General features: G+C 61.7%; 1 protein-coding gene across 1 annotated transcript in view; it reads left to right on the top strand.

Annotated features, from left to right (window-relative positions):
- Plxnd1 (plexin D1) overlaps positions 1 to 18,688 on the top strand; it is a 35,476-nt gene that overhangs the window by 10,572 nt on the left and 6,216 nt on the right. Inside the window, exons 2-25 of the mRNA XM_090323988.1 lie at positions 2,241 to 2,417; positions 3,354 to 3,485; positions 3,683 to 3,783; positions 3,855 to 3,984; positions 4,397 to 4,574; positions 4,673 to 4,781; positions 5,079 to 5,181; positions 8,674 to 8,778; positions 10,674 to 10,763; positions 10,914 to 11,007; positions 11,534 to 11,688; positions 12,144 to 12,295; positions 12,730 to 12,829; positions 12,915 to 13,054; positions 14,017 to 14,184; positions 14,268 to 14,358; positions 14,532 to 14,795; positions 14,884 to 15,033; positions 15,520 to 15,634; positions 17,350 to 17,457; positions 17,553 to 17,665; positions 18,016 to 18,120; positions 18,206 to 18,336; positions 18,445 to 18,643. Coding sequence (XP_090180114.1) covers positions 2,241 to 2,417; positions 3,354 to 3,485; positions 3,683 to 3,783; positions 3,855 to 3,984; positions 4,397 to 4,574; positions 4,673 to 4,781; positions 5,079 to 5,181; positions 8,674 to 8,778; positions 10,674 to 10,763; positions 10,914 to 11,007; positions 11,534 to 11,688; positions 12,144 to 12,295; positions 12,730 to 12,829; positions 12,915 to 13,054; positions 14,017 to 14,184; positions 14,268 to 14,358; positions 14,532 to 14,795; positions 14,884 to 15,033; positions 15,520 to 15,634; positions 17,350 to 17,457; positions 17,553 to 17,665; positions 18,016 to 18,120; positions 18,206 to 18,336; positions 18,445 to 18,643 — 3,210 coding nt within the window. The remainder of the gene's footprint in view (positions 1 to 2,240; positions 2,418 to 3,353; positions 3,486 to 3,682; positions 3,784 to 3,854; positions 3,985 to 4,396; positions 4,575 to 4,672; positions 4,782 to 5,078; positions 5,182 to 8,673; positions 8,779 to 10,673; positions 10,764 to 10,913; positions 11,008 to 11,533; positions 11,689 to 12,143; positions 12,296 to 12,729; positions 12,830 to 12,914; positions 13,055 to 14,016; positions 14,185 to 14,267; positions 14,359 to 14,531; positions 14,796 to 14,883; positions 15,034 to 15,519; positions 15,635 to 17,349; positions 17,458 to 17,552; positions 17,666 to 18,015; positions 18,121 to 18,205; positions 18,337 to 18,444; positions 18,644 to 18,688) is intronic.

Genomic DNA, 18,688 nt, shown 5'->3' with positions numbered 1-18,688 from the left:
TTCCACCGTTTCATTTGCCCTTGGTCAGCTGAGGTCCCAGAATATTAAATGGAAGATTCTAGAAGCAAACAATCCAGAGTTTTTCAGTTGTTTGCTGTTCCCACGATGAAACCTCATGCGGTCCCACTCCAGCCTCGTGTGCGTGGGGGCAGGGGACTCGCCTCCTGTCCGGCGCTGCCATGCAGTATGAGCTGCCCACGCAGCCATCACTGTGTGCCACCCTGGTCATGAGATTCAGTGTCCCCGGGCCACTGCCGTTAACTGCTGCCATTCTCACCACCCCAGAGTGCAGCCGTGTGGTGGAGATGGCTCAGCCACGCCAGAGAAGCGGCATGTCCCCTTAAGTGAGATGGTCTTATTCCTCACGTAACAAGAGCTGAGCAAGAATCATCCACACTGACTGTGTGGTGTGATGGTGACAGAGACTGCGTGAGGCACTGGATTGAACGCAGCCCCTGCCTGCTGGAAGCACATCTCTCCCGCCTCCCTGGTTTGGTTTCGTTGTTGTTGTTTTGCTGGTTATTTGGGAGAAGTGGCCTCGGTTTTCTGCCCAGGCTGGCTTCACACCGCAGTCCTCCACATTCCTTCCTGAGTGGACTCCAGCCCCCAGTGCTTTTGTTTTGAATACAGGATCCTGTGATGAGCTTCTCCATGGCTGGCCTTGAATTTGCAATCCGCCTGCCTCGGCCTCCCCTACACCTGCCCTGCTTGCTTTGTTTTGTGATTAGTCAGCGTCGGTCATCTTACTGTGACTGATTTATAAAAGGAGCCGTCAGAGGTGTGTTTCCTCCGGCTTGCAGAATGCACGGAGGAGCGCTAAAGCCAGCTCTCGGCAGAGCCGCCCTGAACTTGGAACTGATGCTCCATCCTTGGGGACATAACCTAGCGTCTCTGGACAGTGTCAGGCACCCTTGGGGGTCTTGAAGCAAGTCCCCGTAGGCGAGGGGACAAGAGCAAGGTGACCAGGGGTCAGCAGTGTGGCTGAGGTAGGGAAGGGGCCACGAGGGCCAAGGTAGGCCAGGCAGGGGCTGAGGGAGGGATGGGATCCAGGATTTACTTCACACGTCCTGCAACCCACTGGAAGTTTCCAGGTGGTTTTAAAGGACTCGTGTGGCTGCTATGTTCAGATCACATATGCAGGGAACACACGTGGACCCAGGCAGTGAGGGGCGGGGCATTGTCTGAAGAGCAAGATGGCTGCCTGAAGGTCAGGGAGGGAGGGCGCTGAGGGTCAAAGATGGTAGGCTTGCTTTTCCCCCCTCCCTCTCTCCCTCCCCCCCCCTCTCTCTCTGGAGACAGAGCTCAGAGCCCTGTGTGTGGTACTGTCCACAGGCTGCTTTGGGCTTGGCCCCTGCTTCACCCCAGGACAAGGACGTCCTGCTTAGGGGTCCCTTTATGCCCACTAGCTGGGTACCTGGGTGTGCTGGGCGCCGGTGGCTCTGGCTCAGAGTGCACTGATAAGCACAGGAAGCTCTGCTCTGCCTTAGGGGCTCCCCGAGCCCTGTCCCTGCCCCTCCGAGGGCCACGTGTGGACCCCCTGGACGGGGGCCGGGGCTGCCAGCCTCCCTGTGGTTGCCTGGCTCCTCGAGGAGGGGTCAGTTTGCTATGGGAGGGACGTTGGCCGCCGAAGGCTGAGGTGGATGCAGGTCTGCGCCCCGGAACACACGGGCCCAGGTTCGGCCACCTGTGAAGAGGGCAGATGTGGGGGAATGCCTCTGTGCCCAGGGCCAGGGCATCAGGGGGCCTTGGCCCATGGGGGTGGTCCTGACCCCGGCAGGGGTATGGCAGGAAAAGTAGATTCCCCCGCCTGCCTGCTCATGTTGGGCAGAGGAGTGGGGGTCTCCCTGCCCCACCAGGCTGGGTTCAAACTCGCAGATTCAGGCGATCCTCTTGCCTCCCCCGTCCCAAGTAGTGGGATCACAGGCACGAGAGCCCCCGTGCCACCAGGTCTCTTCGGGGGCAGGTTACCAGTGCCTTGCCAGCTCCCTGCCGCTCTCCCTCCCTCCCCACCCTGCTCCGCTCCCCACCCTGTGGCCCCATGACCAGAGCAGAGGCCAGGGCCAGGCCTGCGGTGGACAGGTGCTGCTTGTGTCGGGGCCTCTGCTCGGAACCCGGGATGCCACATCGGAGCGAGCGAGACGCTGACGCAGGGCGCAGGCCTGAGAGCCAGCCAGCCAGCCGTGTACGCAGGGAGTGGAGAAAGTTCTGGAGCCAAGGTCTGACCTGCCATTTCCCTCCAGTTGCTGTCGGAGCAGCTCGACTGCGGTGCCGCCCACCTGCAGCACCCGCTGTCCGTCCTGCAGCCCCTGAAGGCCTCGCCTGTGTTCCGGGCCCCGGGGCTCACAGCGGTGGCCGTGGCCAGCGTCAACAACTACACAGTGGTCTTTCTGGGCACCGCCAACGGGAGGCTCCTCAAGGTAGGCACGGTGGGAGCTCAGGCGAGGAGCGTGGGCACGGAGCTCAGCGACGCCTCTTGCCTGCATCGCCAGGCCCGGGCCCAGTGGCCTTCATGTTTCTGCCATTGGCCAGCAGCGTGCCTCAGTTTCCCCATTCACTAAGGGCCGTAAGCTGCAGTGGAGCTCTGATAACAGCACTGCTGAGGGCCCTCAATCCTGCCTCCACCCCAGGGTGCCATTAATGGTGCCTAGACCCTGAGCCCCATATGTCCTGGAGAAAAATTGAACCCCATTTCCCCACTCTAGGGCAGGGCCGCTAACCACTGCCAGTGGGCAGCGTGCGCTGTTCAGCCCATCTCTGCTGGTGCACCAGGCCCCAGTCTAATTGACTCAGAGCTGCTAATCTGATCTTCTCTGCCCAGCAGACGCCTGGACCGGGCAGGCTGGTCTTCAGGGGACACGCAGAGGGGTCTCAGAGCTGGCCTGGGGCCCAGCAATCCTGAGTGAAAAGCTGTAGGCCACTTGTGCCTTGGGCATGGAGCCTGGCTCTGCCTTGCTCCACTCACTGTGTGACCTGAGTGCTTCTCCCCCTGCACCATGAAGCTGTCTGAGGCTCAGAGAGGAAGCATGCTGGGTGTGCTGTGAGCCTTTGTGTAGCTTATACATGCCAAAACCCCAGTTCAAACTCAAGCCCTTGCTCCTAGCCATGATGCCAAAAAGTCTCCCTGAGAAGGTTCTGGAAAGTACACCGCTGGCCTGTATTCACAGGGAGGAGCTGGAGAAGAGTGGGGGGTGAGGGTTGCATGGCGGAGAAACAACCGAGGTGAAAGTATGGGGTGTCCCTGGGACTCCCGATGTGTGCCTGTGGAAGGGCTGAGACCCTGGATCTCCCTCTCCCTCCTCCTCCCCCCTCTTGCCTGGCACTGGCGGCCTTGCCTGATGGCCCTTCCTCTACAGGTCAACCTGAACGAGACCATGCATGTGGTGAGTACGCAAGCGCTCACGGTGGCGTCTGGGGAGCCCGTGCATCACATCATGCAGTTTGACCCCACAGACCCCGGCTACCTGTATCTCATGACGTCACACCAGGTGAGGGGCCCAGGGAACCACGCCCAGGATAAGCTCAACCCCCTTGTGTGCATCTGCGGGGCAGGAAGCCTTATCTCCTGGCTCTACCAGAGCCCCAGCCTCAGTTTCCCCAGCTTCTTTCTGCCTCAGCCAGGCTGACTTGGTCTCCTGAGCGGGGTGGGCAGGCTGGCTCAGCGGGGCGCTTCCTGGGTCTGCAGATGGCGCGGGTAAAGGTCGCGGCGTGTGAGGCGCATGCCAGCTGCAGGGACTGCGTGGGAGCGGCGGACGCCTACTGTGGCTGGTGCACTCTGGAGACGCGGTGAGGCCTGGACGGCGGGCTGGGGGGAGGCAGGGGGCGGGCGGCGGGACCTGACCCTGCCGGACCTGCAGGTGCACCCTGCAGCAGGACTGCGCCAACTCCAGCCAGCCGCATTTCTGGACCAGTGCTAGCGAAGGCCCGGGACGTTGCCCTTCCATGACTGTGCTGCCTGCGGAGATCAACGTGCACCAGGAGTACCCAGTGAGCACTCTGCGGGCACGGGGGCAGCGGGCACCCCAAAGCAGCCGCATGTGGGCCTCTGAGCTTCTGCAGGACCCTCTGCTGCGGGATTCTTTCCCTGCTTTACCCCCTGCATAGTCTGGTGTGGGTTCTCATTCATTCATTCATTCATTCATTCACACGGTACTGCACCCATATACACTTACACTCTGGCACACCAAGAGGACCCTAGGCTTCAGGGGAGTGGGCGGACAGGAGGTGGCAGAGCCTTCCTGACGGGCGTGACGTGGAGGGTTCTGGGTGGGGTGCAGCCCTGCAGGCCTGAGTTCACTCCCCCAGGGGACGGCCGGGCAGCATGGACACAGGCCGGAACCCAGCTTCCAGGGGCGCCCCCGCCCCAGGGCCCCCGGGACTGAGAGTACTTTGCCGCCAGGGCATGATCCTACAGATCTCAGGCCACCTGCCCAGCCTCAGCGGCATGGAGATGGCTTGTGACTATGGGGGTGACATCCACACGGTGGCCCGGGTCCCGGGTCCTGCCTACGACCATCAGCTGGCCTACTGCAACCTGCTGCCCCGGGCCCACTTCCCGCCCTTCCCCGACGCCCACGGTGAGCGGGACAGGGTGGGCTGGGGTGGTGGTTCGGGAGGAGCAGTGCAGGGCTTCTCCTCACCCACGTGTCCTCCCCGCTCCCTCCGTCCATTCCAGACCACGTGACGGTGGAGATGGCCCTGAGCGTCAACGGGCACGACATCGTCACGGCCAACTTCACCATCTACGACTGCAGCCGTATTGGACACGTGCAGCCTCGGGAAGCGTGAGTGGGGAGGGGCTGGGCCCTTTGCACCCACCGGGCGCTGGGTCCCACTTCCAGCACGCACCTTAGAGGAAGAGCTGCAGACAGCAGAGATGTCCTGACAGCTCCCAGAGGACTCTGCCCACCTTTTCTCACTTGCATACCTTCCCAGCAAGGGGCTCCCTACCACCCCTGGCAGCTCTGGGGATGAGCAGGACTCCCCCTCCCCCCTGGCTGGCAAAGGCCTTCTAGGCCCCTGCTCCTGGGCAGGATGAGCTCAGGGCTGCGGGGGAGTCTAAAGGGCCCTCCATCTTCCAGCTGCACCAGCTGCCTGTCCGCGCCCTGGCCCTGCTTCTGGTGCGCCCAGCAGCATGTCTGCGTCTCCAACCAGTCTCGATGCGAGGCCTCGCCAAACCCCACGGTAAGCCAGGCTGGGTCCCCTCCGCTGTGTGCATCACTGGCTGTTCCAAAGACCAGAGATGACATTTGGGGTGACAGCGCAGCCCTGCTCTTCCTGCTGTAACCCTGTGCCATCCAGCCTGTACTTCCCGCTTCTCAGGGCAGCCGTTCCCCAGACCTTTGCAATGCCTTCCTCCCAGGAGCTACCAGGCTTGGGCCTTGAACCTGGATCCCTCTGGCAAAGATCCGGATCTGGGGGAATGTCTCTGCCTGTTTTCCCGCAGGCAGCGGGGAATGTGGCGAGTGGTGCTGGGCTGTCTCTGGGCGAGAGATAGGAGCCCCAAAGGCCAGCCTTCCCCCATATGCTTGTACCCTGCGAGCGGGGTTAGCCCTAACCCAGGGCGTGGGACAGTGGTCTACAGATCCAGCCATGAGGGGGGCTGGCGGGATGAGATCACCTTCCAGAGCTTCTCAGTGCTCCCTGATGAGCCTGGGCGGCGGGCTGGGCATGGCTCTGTGGCAAAGTGCGTGTCGCGAGCACCCACCACTAGAGTCTGTCATACCGGGCTGTGGGTCCCTGTGCTCCCCAGGGAAGGGGTGCTCTGCCCACTTGCCGATGGCCCTGCTGTGGCTCCTGACACAAGGGGACCACTGGGCACACCCTGGCACACGCCCTGCCCAGAGCCTCCCCCTTCCTGTCTGCAGAGCAGGTGCCAAGCGACAGGGGTGAGGGAGGGAGCCCGTGGTCCCCGCCGGGCCTCCAGGCTCCCGGCTGACCTCCTCACCCCTGGCCTGCTTTGAGCAGAGCTGGCAGCAGCCATGCGTGGCTCCAAGGGGCACAGAGTGGGGGTGTCCTGCACTGGGAAAGGCCCGAGAGGCTTTGGGCCAAACCACCAGGGAGGCGCCAAACCCCAGCCCTGGGCGCAGGGATTTGCATAGCCAGGGTCCAGCCAGGACTCGGGCTCTGTTGTTTGGGATCACATCTGGATTGCATGTCCTCCTCCCAACCCAGCCCTGAACACACAATAGAAAGCCCGGGAGAGGCCCCAGGAGGACCCAGCTTCCTCACAGCCGTCAGGCGTCTGGATCTAAGGCAGAGCCCTTAGACCCGGCTCTGCCCTCTGTTACACTTGTGACTGTTGATCCTGGCAAGCCATGGAACCTCTCCGGGCCTATTTTCCCATCTGTCCATCAAGGGCTAGAGTGAAGATCCACAGTTACCCCCATAAGACACCAGCTCCATCCGTGGCACATGGAAGCTGCTCAATAAAAGGGTCCCTGTGCTCTCCCTATGCTCCTTGCATAGGTGGGGGAGAGGGGCCATTTGTGTTGGGTTTTGATAGCTACGTAAGAGTTCACCATCTGGGACATGCTACCATTTGCTAGCCCTCAGCCTGCTCTCCCCGGAGCTGCCGTTGTTCGTCTGGAGCGGGATTGGGCGTGCAGCAGAGCTGTCTTGGAGGATTACTGTAATCTGGCAGGAGATGAGGCAGTTTCCGCCCCAGGCCTATGTGAAGCTCTGACCCCATACTTGATTTGACATTTAATTAAGTGCTAGTTAGCTATGGAGGCGCCAGCTCTTCTGAGCAGACAGCAGGCCAAGGGTCTGCTCACTCAGGCCCCTCAGGAGCCGGAGAAGCAGCCAGGATGGCGGGTTCTGGGATTGCGTCTCTTGTGGTGTATCTGTTCTGTCTTCAGGGAGGTGGATGAGGATGTGGTCACAGGAGGAGAGAGAGGCCGAGGGGCATGGACGGGGTGGGAAAGGTGGACAGGAAGCTTGGAGAGCAGGATGGAGGTGGCCCCTGTGCTAGAACCTGCCGTGGCCAGTCCAGGTGGCCTGGTGTGGCAAGCCGAGTCAAGCTGAGGACGTGGAGAACGCTGGAGGCAGGAGCCCAGCTCCAGGGCTGGGGACGGCAGGGGTGCCAGTGCTCAGCTGGGTCGGGATGCCAGGCCTCGCTCTGTGGAGTGTGAGCCCCCAGAACTCAGCCTGGGTTTCCTGCCGCTACTCAGCTCAGCCCAAGCTCCGAGCTCCAGTGCCCAGCATACCTGAGCCCTCCCGGGACAGAGCTCAGCTTCTCTCCCCTCCCTGACTCCGATGATGCCAGCCATGGCTTCTGAGCCCAAGGCCTGGACCTGACCCAGGTCCCAGCCAGAGAAGCCTGTAGCCTTTCCCGAGGCCTTGGTGGCTCTGGTAAGGGAAGTGCAGACCATGCTGCTTCACGCCCACCGTTGGTGAACTAGCTGGAGGCTGGTAGGACCTTCAGAGACAGCTGGATCCAGCAGTTGCAGTGGTATACCAGGGCCTTCCGGCCTCTCAGGACAGGTGCCCACTCTTGGTGCCAAGTGCCCAAGCCAGCAGCACAGCCCAGCTCCTGGTCCCCTCCTCCCCCCCAGCCCCGGGAATCTGGTGTTGAGTGTCCCTGGGCTCTGCTGGCTCCTGTCTGCATCTGGACGCTCACCGAGGCCTGGGTGGGCCTCAGATCCGGAGGCCTGGGACAGAGACTCCCCCAGGCCAGGCCAGGCCGGGAGGTGGGTAGCCGAGTGAGGACAGTGGTGGCTCGCTCTAGCACGGCTGCCCGTGGCTGTGATGGGAGGAGAGCTGGCCCCTCCGGCCACCTCCCAGTGCAGGGAGACCCGAGGACAGAGGTGCTGGACCCTGGCCAGGCCCAGGCAGCCGTTCAGAGCCTAACTAGGAACATATGGCTCTGTTCCCTCAAGTCCCCTTTCCACACAAGCAGCATGGGAGGACAGCCAGCTTCTGCAGGGGACCAGAGCAGACCAGCCAGTGGCTCCCCCCCCCCAAAAAAAAACCCTCCATCCTGTAGGCAGCACATGGAGGCTTGGAGAGGGCGGGTGACTTTGTGCCCAGAGCCAGCCCTGGTCCCTTAACAATAAGCTGCCGAGCCGGGATGCAGCTCAGTGACCAGAAAGACCTCAGAGCGGCTCCCCCCACAGAGCGGGGTGATGGCCAGGCTGGCGCATCAGGTGGACATGCTCTCCGTGCCTCCGGCCTGGCCCTGGACGGCAGTGTGGCCTGTGGTGGGCATGCTTCCACTCCGGGGCTCAGGCCTGCCGTAGCTCCGAGCTGGGAGGGCTGTTTGGTTTCTGTGCCTCAGTTTCCCCATGCCCACTCTGTGGTGGGCATGAAGGTCAGGCGAGATCATGTGGACAGAGGGTGAGAATTTAGCACTGCCAAGCTTCCTAAGACCCAAGGACTGTGGGGCACCTCAGAGATGACCCATGAGCCGGGTGTGGTGGCTCACGCCTGTCACCCCAGCTACTCAGGGGGCTGAGATCTGAGGATCACAGTTCAAAGCCAGCCCGGGCACTAAAGACTGTAAGACTCATACCTCCAATTAACCGCTAGAAAACCAGAAGTGGGGCTGTGGTTCAAGGATAGGGCGGTAGCCTTGAGCTGAAGAGCCCAGGGACAGCACCCAGGCCCAGAGTTCAAGTCCCATGACCGACCAAAAGAAAAAGTGGCTGACGACCCCGTCTCCCGCTTCTTCTGCAGGGCCCCCAGGACTGCCCCCAGATCCTGCCCATGTCCCTGGCACCTGTGCCCACCGGCAGCTCCCAGGACATCCTGGTACCGGTGACTAGTTCTGCTGCCTTCCATGTAAGTAGAGGCCTGGTCAGGGTGGGGGCCGAGGAGACCACGCAGACGCCAGCCATCGCCATCTCCACTGTGATACTGAGTCCCACAGACACACCAGCACCTCGGGCTCCCTGTTCCTTCCCCACCGTCTCTGGTTCTGTTTGGGCAAAAGCTCTGCTCCCACTGCACTGAAGTTGGGGGAGGGAGGGAGGGTGGAAGGGTGGGGGACGAGCCAGATTGATGGGGCCAGCCCCAGATGTCCCTGCAGGTCCCCTGGCAGAATGGGCCCGGCCCCTAGCTGGCACCACAGGCCGTGGAAATGAGGTCCATGCATTCATTGCCCCATCCCATCCTGGCTGGCCGGAGATCCTGGGCGTGGCCGCCTGGGTAGAGTCCACTGGCTGGTTGATGTCCCCTACATCTCCCCTAGAGGACCGTGGAGAAGCCTCTGTCCCCAGGTCCCCATGAGCAGGGGGAAGGCAAGAATGACCCTGGACGCCTGGTGTCCAGCTGCCCTGAGCAGTGCCAGCTCCAGGGACAGGCACTCTGTCGCTGCCACGGGAGCTGAGACCCCCTCCACTATGTCACACGTGGGACCCACGTGCCAGGCATCTGGGATGCATCAGAAAGGTTTTGTGAGGGCCAGGGTAGGGCTGCTTCCACCCTCCACCAGAGGCTCCACCCTGCACAGGCTGGGTCCAGAGCAGGGGCCTGGTGGGTGGGGGTGGCTTTGCCCGCCCGGGTCCCCCAGCCCCTTCGGGGAGGGCGGCCTAGGCTCTGGCTCAGCCCTGACTGATCTCAACTGTGTTACTGGCATTCTCTGCTGTCACCAGCCACAGAAATCCCCTCAACTATCCTGTGCCATTGCCCCCCTTCTCCCTGCTTCTAGAACCCCCAGCACGGGCCCCGGGCTCTGCAGCCACCCAGTCTTGTGAGTCTGGCAGGACAAAATGGCACTTGACCTGTCGGCAACCACTTTTCTGCATTAGCTCCCGTGCTGGGACCCCAGAGAGGGGCGGCTGGCCTGCGTTGTTACCAGGGTGTCACTCGTGCCAGTGATAGGGACCAGAAGTCCTGCCAAATGGCCCGCCTGGGGGTTTGGCCTAATGCGCATGACACTTGAATCCATTCCCTCAGCACGGATGCTGCGGTGCAGAGATGAGGTTGAGCAACTGGGCTCTGGCAGACACCTGCTGAGCACCTCACACACACCCGTTCTAGCACGCACGTGAGGCACCTACGTGTGCAGACGACTGAAGTGCTCGCTCTCCAGCTTTCCTGGCAGCCCTGCAGGCTGGGGAGCCCATTTCCATGCCCGCTTCTGAGACGAGGCAGAGACAAGGCCTGACCCATAGCTGGGAAGTTGAGGGATTTGAGCCTCTGACTGTGAGCGCTGAGCCCTTGGCTGTCCTTGATGTCTGAAGGCCAGGGCCGGCCTGTCCCCAGGGATGGAGAGACGGGGCTGCCAGCAAAAGGGAGAGGAGGGGCGCCTCACCCCTGGTCTGGGGAGTCTTTGGGACCAAGGACACTGGCTGGGGTTTGAGGCTGTGCTCAGTCTCGTTGATGGCAGAAGAGACACCAACTGCCCCAGGAGGCACAGAACCCGGCCACGAGAGGCCACTGGGGGAGAGGGAGGGCAAGTGATTGTAGGGTCAGAAAGGGGAATGAAATCCTGCGGTGCCTCTCTGGGAGCTGGGCCCTCTGAGCTGAGTCAGAGGCCCTGGTTTTACCTCTGGGTAGGCGGGCAGCTGTTAGCGTCAGAGTCCTGGTGTTTGTGCCCTCCGTGCCTCCCCCACACTGCCCACAACGGCTGGGCGAGGGGTCTGGGGTCAAAAAGCCCAGGAGCAAGCCTGGCAGAGGCAGAGGAGAGGCGTTGGCGCGGCTCTTCTCAGTCCCCGCTGTCCCTGTGTCCCCAGGGTACCGCCCTGGAGTGCAGCTTTGGGCTGGAGCAGAGCTTCGAGGCCATGTGGGTGAATGAGTCAGTTGTCCGTTGTAACCAAGTCGTGGTGAGTGGTGAGGGTTTGGGCAGGGGCGGAGTGGCTGTGTGGATTTCGATGCTTGCTTACCAGCCCCCAGCAGTTCAGCCCTCACCTGGGTAGCACCCCTTTCCCGCACACCAGACCCCACCCCACCCTCACCCTTGTGTCCTTTTGCAGCTGCACACCGCACAGAAGAGCCAGGTGTTTACACTGAGCCTCCAGCTAAAGGGGCGGCCGGCCCAGTTCCTGGACAGCCCTGACCCCATGACAGGTGGGGTCCCCCGCGGTCCCACCTCGCTTCCAGATGGCCAGAGGACATCAGCCTTGTAGTCCCTCAAGGCTGCCCCACCCCACCATTCCCTGGCACTCGGGGCGTCCCTGTCTCAGGCGCCGGGCTGCCTTGCCGGCCTTGCTCGCCCTTTCCAAGCCCCTCCATCCATGCGTCCATGCCCACCAAGCCCAGAAAGCAGTGCCCAGGCTAAAGTGGCACCCCAAGGGGTGGCTGGCACAGGAGCGCCGTTTATATATGTTGAACCAACTCTCTAACAGCCTTAATGTTTATGGGGAGATCTGAGGTCTCCCCCTCCCCCGTGGGAATGCTGAGATACCTGCTGAGCCCAGGCAGGTTTCTCCTCTCTGAGCCTCTTACTGGTTAACAGCACCTGGCACACAAGGTCCCCATCGTGGGGGCCTCCAGGCCCACTGAGGTCACCATGGACCAGGGGCAGGAAAAGGGGCCGGGAACCTCACACACCTCGCCCTGACCCGGGCCTGCCGTGCTGCCTGTGTCTCCTCAGTTGAAGTCTACAACTGTGCCGTGGGCAGCCCGGACTGTTCCCAGTGCCTGGGCCGAGAGGACCTGGGTCACCTGTGTGTGTGGAGTGAGAGCTGCCGCCTGCGGGGACCCCTACCACCGCCCTCCGACACCTGCCCGGCCCCTGAGATCCACCTGGTAAGTGCAGCCAGGAGGGCGTGGCTCTCACCCACCCTCCCCGAGACCCATCCCGAGGCTGTGGACCAGGGCCCGGCGGCGTGCGGTGAGGACAGGCAGGGAGGGCCACTCGGCCTTGTGGTCAGTCAAGTAATGACCGAGGCCTCCAGTAAGCCACTGGCCTCTGCTTCAATTTTTAAGCTCAGTGAAGGATTCTGATTGGCTTAGCCTAAATCACATACCCAGGCTTCACCCAATCAGTGTCTAGCTGGGGTTCAGGAGCCTGCGGTCAGAGGCACCCTTGGGAGCTGCCGTCTGTGTCCTGCATGGGCTCCTTAAGGTGCACCTATCCCCGTGGGCAGCTAGCTGCACCCACGCCCGTCCCAGCAGAGGACTGGTGCCAGGCCCGCCCCAGCACGTGTGATAGCGGCCCTGCCCATGCGACCCTCAGAACTCTGCCCCTCTGGTCCCGGCAGATTGAGCCACTGAGTGGCCCCTTGCATGGCGGGACCCGACTGACCATCCGGGGCAGGAACTTGGGCCGGCGCCTCAGTGACGTGGCTCACGGCGTGTGGATTGGCAGTGTGGCCTGTGAGCCGCTGGCCGACAAATACACGGTGTCAGAGGAGTGAGTTACAGCCCGTGCCGGGGGCCCACTCTGCCCAGCTCTGCCCCCCACAGTGTCCCTTACCTCACCGTCCCTGCTGGACATCCTGCCCACCTGGGCCCTTCCACCCATGCCCTGGTATCCCCCCTCCCAACCCTCTGCAACCGGACTTGGCTTTGGTAAATGTTATTTGCCACTAGGGGCGTTTTTCAGGGGTGACCTGCTGGGATGGGAGGGTCTGGGTGAGACCGTCAGGACCCAGATCCGTGACTTAGAGCTGCTGGACTGTGGAACCACACGAGCCAGGTGATGCCTGAGCCCAGCCGTCCCAGGACAGCCCCGCTGAGACCTGCCTGCTGGCCAGCACACGTCCCCCAGCTGCAAGCTGAGGCCAGAGGCCGGGGTGGGCGCCGGGCAGGGTGGACCGCGCTGACCGCGCTGCCGGTCTGCTGCAGGATCGTTTGCCGCACAGGGCCGGCCCCGGGCCCCTTCTCGGCCGTGGTGTCCGTGAACGCCTCCAAGGAGGGCCACTCTCGGCAGCACTTCTCCTACGTGGTGAGGTCCCAGTCCACCTGCTCCTCTCCTCCGCCCCTCTGCCCTTCCGGGCTGGCTGGGCTCTGACTGCCTGCTCTGCCCCCAGCTGCCCACTGTCCACTCCGTGGAGCCTGCCATGGGCCCCGAGGCAGGGGGTACCAGGGTCACCATCCACGGAAGCCACCTCCACGCGGGCTCCGAGCTGCAGGTCCTGGTGAACGGCACCGACCCCTGTGCGGAGCTCCTGTAAGCCCCGGGCTTGGCCGCTCCCCCCCACCCCGCCCCAGCTCAGGAGCCATCTCACATCAGCCTCCCCTGGGCTCTGGGCGCGGCCCAGCCTCGGGTCTAACCTGGTCTCCACCCCTCTGGCCAGTGAGGAACGGAGGAGCACTGTGGCAGGTGTACAGCACGCGTGCTGCCGGCGTCTGCGAGCGAGTGCGGTAACGTCCATGCTCGCGTCCTCCCGCTGCTCCAGAGCTGGCAGGCAGGGGTGTTATCTGGTTGCCAGGCGAGGTGGCTCACGCCTGTAATTCTAGTAACTCAGGAGGCTGAGATCTGAGGATCAAGGTTCAAAGCCAACCTGGGCAGGAAAGTCCATGAGATTTTTTTTTTTTTGCCAATCTTGAGGCTTGAACTCGGGGCCTGAGCACTGTCGCTGGGCTTTCTAAAGGCTAGTGCTCTACTACTTGAGCCACGGCACCATCACCTTTTTTTTTTTTGGTCTGTGTTTGTGGTACTGAGGAATTGAACCCAGGGCTTAGTGCATGCTAGGTAAGCACTCTACCACTAGGCCACACTCCTGGCCCAAGTCCATGAGCCTCTTATCTCTAACCACCAGAAAACAAAATGGTGCTGTGGTTCAAAATGGTAAAGCAGTAGCCTTGAGCTGAAGAGCTCAGGGGGGAAAAAAGAAAAAAACACCTGGATTTATGAGGCACCTACTTTGTACCAGGACCCAGTGAATAGCATTTCTGGGAACAGCAAAACGAGAGCAGAATAGCCTCCCTCCTCCCTTGACTAAGAAGAAAAAAAACGGTCCACTGCCGTGTGGGTGGGGTCAGTGGGGGGGTGGCGTGGGAGCAGGGAGGTGGCGGGCACGGATGCACTTCTGAGTGGGAGCCATGCAGCTGGCCCCAGGCCCGGCGTCCAGGTCGGGCACTGCGCAGGGTCAGCAGAGTGGGCTGTGCTGAAGAGACACCGCCCTGCAGGCGAACGGACAGCAGCATCACATGCACGGTGCCCGGAGGCTCCATGCCAGCCCCCGTGCCAGTGTGTGTGCGCCTGGAGCGCCGGGGCTGTGTGCACGGCAACCTCACCTTCTCATACATGCGGAACCCCGTGATCATCTCCATCAGTCCCCGCCGCAGCCCGGTCAGGTGAGCCGGGCGCGTCCGTCCCCAGGCCGGCCTTGCCCTCCGGCCTGCAGGTGGGCTGACCACCCATCCTGCTGTCCCTGCAGCGGCGGCAGGACCATTACCGTGGCTGGCGAGCGTTTCCACATGGTACAGAACGTGTCCATGGCTGTCCACCACATCGGCCGGGAGCCCACGGTGAGGGCGCTGGGCCCGGGATGGCGTGGGGTCTCGAGGCAGCCGGTGGCCCTGACTGACCATTCCTCCGGCCGCTGCGTCTGTCCCATTTCTCCCTCTCTGTCTTATCCCACCCTCTCCCGTGTCTCCCTGTCCATCTGCTCACCCTCCCCGGTCCTGGCTACCTGTACCAGCTGTGTAAGGTCCTCAACTCCACTCTCATCACCTGCCCGTCGCCGGGGGCCCTGAGCAACGCCTCGGCGCCGGTGGACTTCTTCATCAATGGGCGGGCCTACGTGGACCAGGCAGCCGTGGCCGAGGAGCTGCTGGACTCGGCCAGGGTGCAGCGGGGCGGCCACTTCCGCCTGGACTACCTCCCCAACCCGCAGTTCTCCACCGCCAAGCGGGAGAAGTGGATCAAACACCACCCCGGGGAGCCGCTCACGCTTGTCATCCACGTGAGGACGGGGCCACGGGAGGGGTGGGGCGGGGCTCAGGCCAGCCCCCCCCCCAGGCCCCGGTGACCCCTCTCCTCTGTGCCTACAGAAGGAGCAAGATGGCCTGGGGCTTGAGAGCCACGAGTACCTCATCAAGATCGGCCAGGTGGCCTGCGACATCCAGATAGTCTCGGACAGAGTCATCCACTGCTCTGTCAATGAGTCCCTGGGCAGGGCTGAGGGGCAGCTGCCCATCACGGTGAGTGGACGGTGCCGGGATGGGTGTGGCCGGCCCCGCCGGGCTGTGCACCTGGCCCAGCACTCTCCAGTTCCTTGGGTCAGCGGAGCTTCATGTCCCATTTGACCGAGAGGGAAACTGAGCCCCTAGGAATTTAGTTATCTGTTCAGGGTCAGGGACTGGTACCCTTGAGGACCTGGGCTTCCTCAGCCATGGAAGTTGCTGAGACTCTTGCTGTCCCACCTGGCGTTAACCTCCAGTCACCAACTGAGCAGGAGGAAGAGCCAGTGAGGGCCCGGAACAGGGGCCTTGCCTACCCCCTGGAATGGGGAGCTCACCTCCCCCTACCAGTGTGTGCCACCCTCAGCCACTACACCCTCGGTGTCCTCAGGACGTGGTTGTCTTTATGGACCCCCAGCGAGGTCAGGTGACCTGCCTAAGGCCACACGGCCAGTGAGAAAAGCCAAGGTGCCATTCCAGGAAAGCCACAGCCCCTTTCCCACACAGATCCAGGTGGGAAACTTCAACCAGACGATCGCCACGCTGCAGCTGGGAGGCAGCGAGATGGCCATCATTGTGTCCATCGTCGTCTGCAGCGTCCTGCTGCTGCTCTCCGTCGTGGGTAAGGGGCCGCTGGGGGCGGGGCCTGGGGGCGGGGCCTGGCCCGGGCACCCAGGCAAACCTGGCCGCTGCACCACAGGCGGTGAGGAGTTGCTGGACTCTCCAGCTTGCTCAGGAAAGTGAACCTAGGTATGAAATACGGTTACAAAAGTACCATACTAGCTGCGGCAGGGAAAGCAGAGTCTGTGCTCGGCTGGGGGTGATGTAGGAAGGTGTACTTGCTTAGAAAACAGTTTGGCTGTTCTTTCCAATGCTAATTATAGAGGTGCCATATGGCCCACACATTCCATTCCTAAGAATCTGCCCCAGAGAAGGGAAAACATGCATCCACACGGAATCTTGTGCACAAATGTTGATAGTGCCGTGGTTTATAATAGACCAGAGGTCAGAACAACCCAGATGGTTATCGGCTGGTGAAAGGTCAGTAAAACATGGTCCATCAGACCATGGAGTATTACTCAGCCATAAAAAAGAGCAGATTACTGGTTCATGGGAGAACAAAAATGAACCTTGAGAAGATTGTGACCAATGGAGGGAAAAGCAGACATAAAAGGCCACAGATTCGCTGATTTTGAAGAGAGAGTTTCACAATGTGGACAGAGATCTTCGTAGGTGAGAGGGCACTGATGAGAGCAGAGCAGGTGACTACGCTCAGATCCACTGAACTGTCTGTGGTCACTAGAATGTGCACTGTAGCCCGGTACGGCCATGTGTGTGTGCATGTATGCATGTGTGCGCGGGTCCTGGGGCTTGAATCAGGGCCTGGGTGCTGTCCCTGAGCTTTTGTGTTCAAGGCTAGTGCTTTACCACTCAAGGCACGACCCCACTTCCAGCTGTGTGTGTGTGTGTGTGTGTGTGTGTGTGTGTGTATGATGGTGTGATTGAATGGAGATGGAGTCTCATAGACGTTTCTGCCCAGGCTGGCTTCAAGCCACGATCCTCAGGTCTCAGTCTCTTTAGTAAGATTACATGCATGAGTCACCAGTGCCTGCCTAAGGCTTGGCTTTTTAGTGACTATAGCCAATGATAAAATGTGTAGAAAGGACTGGGGCCCGTCTCAAGTGGTAGAGCTCCAGCACAGCAAGCACAAGACCCCAAGTTTTATAAAAAGTAGTCAGAAGCTGGGCGCCAGTGGCTCACACTGTAATCCTAAGTACGCAGGAGGCTGAGATCTAAGAAGCGTAGCAGCCAATAATCACAAAAAAAGCCCGAAGTGGTGCTTTGGCTCAAGTGGTAGAGAGCCAGCCTTGAGTAAAAAGGAATCCAGGGACAGTGCCCAGGCCCAGAGTTCAAGCCCCAGGACTGGGACTTAGGGAAAGGTAGCCGAGCAGAACACATCATGGCACCAGCACATTTTTGCCATTTTCTGTCTGTCCATGCATAGTAGGTGTCCACCCCAGTCTGCAGAGGTATTATAACGAAGCTCACTTTTTAGTTTTTTAATCTACATGGTCGTTGAAGGAGGAATGGAAAGTGCTAGAAAGCAGGAAGGAAACAAACCACCCTAGTTCTTTCAACAGAGAAAGCCGCTGCTGACCACTGCTTTATACTTTTACCTAAGAAAGGAGGCATTGGGTGTGTCCCCGTGCCCTGGTGGGCCAAGGACATCTCTCCGTCTCCTGCTCTGGAGCCGGCGCGCTGGCCCTGGCCCGGCGGGCATCATTGGAGGCTCTCTGGTGGGCTCGGAGGTCTGACCTGCCTCTCTGCTGCCCACAGCCCTGTTTGTCTTTTGCACCAAGAGCCGGCGCGCTGAGCGCTACTGGCAGAAGACGCTGCTCCAGATGGAGGAGATGGAGTCGCAGATCCGAGAGGAAATCCGCAAAGGTAACGGGGAGTTGGGTGCGGCGGGGGCGCAGGGCGGAGCGTGCCTGGCCTCTCCCATCTGGAGATGGACTGGCGGCCACCACCTATCCCTTCAGGCTTTGCCGAGCTGCAGACGGACATGACAGATCTGACCAAGGAGCTGAACCGCAGTCAGGGCATTCCCTTCCTGGAGTACAGGCACTTCGTGACCCGCACCTTCTTCCCCAAGGTCAGCCCCGCCCACCCCAGCCTGAGGGCGTGGCCCCGGGTGCCCCCTTAAACAGGGCAAAACCTGCACACCCATCCAGAGCAGTCCTGGCCATCTGTGTGGCCGGCCACGGAAGCCGTGCAGTTTCTCCTCCCAATCTCCTCCGTCCACTTGATGCTTCCCAGTCTGGTGCCTTCCTGCAGTGCAGCCTTGGTGCATGCTGGCTCCTCTGTGTGAACCTCCTTCCGGTAGCCTCAGGGATGCCCCTGCCCTGTGTGGCACAGCCCCCGTCGGCGCCTTGTTCTGTGCGCTCAGTGGCCTTGGGCACCAGCCCGGGCGCAGGGCCACTGAGATGCCGGCTTTGCTTGCAGTGCTCCTCCCTTTACGAAGAGCGGTACGTGCTGCCCTCCCAGGCCCCCGGTTCCCCGGGCAGCCCCCCCACGCAGGAGACCCACCCGCTGCTGGGCGAGTGGAAGGTGAGTGCCGCCCCGGCCCCGCACGTCCAGCCTGGGCCTGGGGAGCCGGCGGCCTGCCGGACACTCACCGGCAAGCACTTGGCAGATCCCGGAGGAGCGCCGGCCCAGCATGGAGGAGGGAGTCGGCCTGTTCTCCTCGCTCATCAACAACAAGCACTTTCTCATCATCTTCGTCCACGCGCTGGAGCAGCAGAAGGACTTTGCGGTGCGCGACAGGTCAGTCGGCCTGCAGGTCCTGGGATGACAGATGCCCCCGGCCGCGTCTGGGACCGGGTGTCCCCCCGGGCGCTGCTCCTCCGGGTGCCGACAGCCTTGCGCCCCCAGGTGCAGCCTGGCCTCCCTGCTGACCATCGCGCTGCACGGCAAGCTGGAGTACTACACAAGCATCATGAAGGAGCTGCTGGTGGACCTCATCGACGCCTCGGCGGCCAAGAACCCCAAGCTCATGCTGCGGCGCACAGAGTCGGTGGTGGAGAAAATGCTGACCAACTGGATGTCCATCTGCATGTACAGCTGCCTGAGGGTGCGGGGCCATCAGAGGCGGGGGCCTGAGAGTGAGGGGCAGGGC

Source organism: Megascapheus bottae, chromosome 33 (genome assembly GCF_031878675.1).
Source record: "Megascapheus bottae isolate mThoBot1 chromosome 33, mThoBot2.hap1, whole genome shotgun sequence".
Classification (NCBI taxonomy): Eukaryota; Metazoa; Chordata; class Mammalia; order Rodentia; family Geomyidae; genus Megascapheus; species Megascapheus bottae.
The sequence above is the reverse complement of the archived record's forward strand: the minus strand, read 5'-3'. Positions and strand labels throughout refer to the sequence as shown.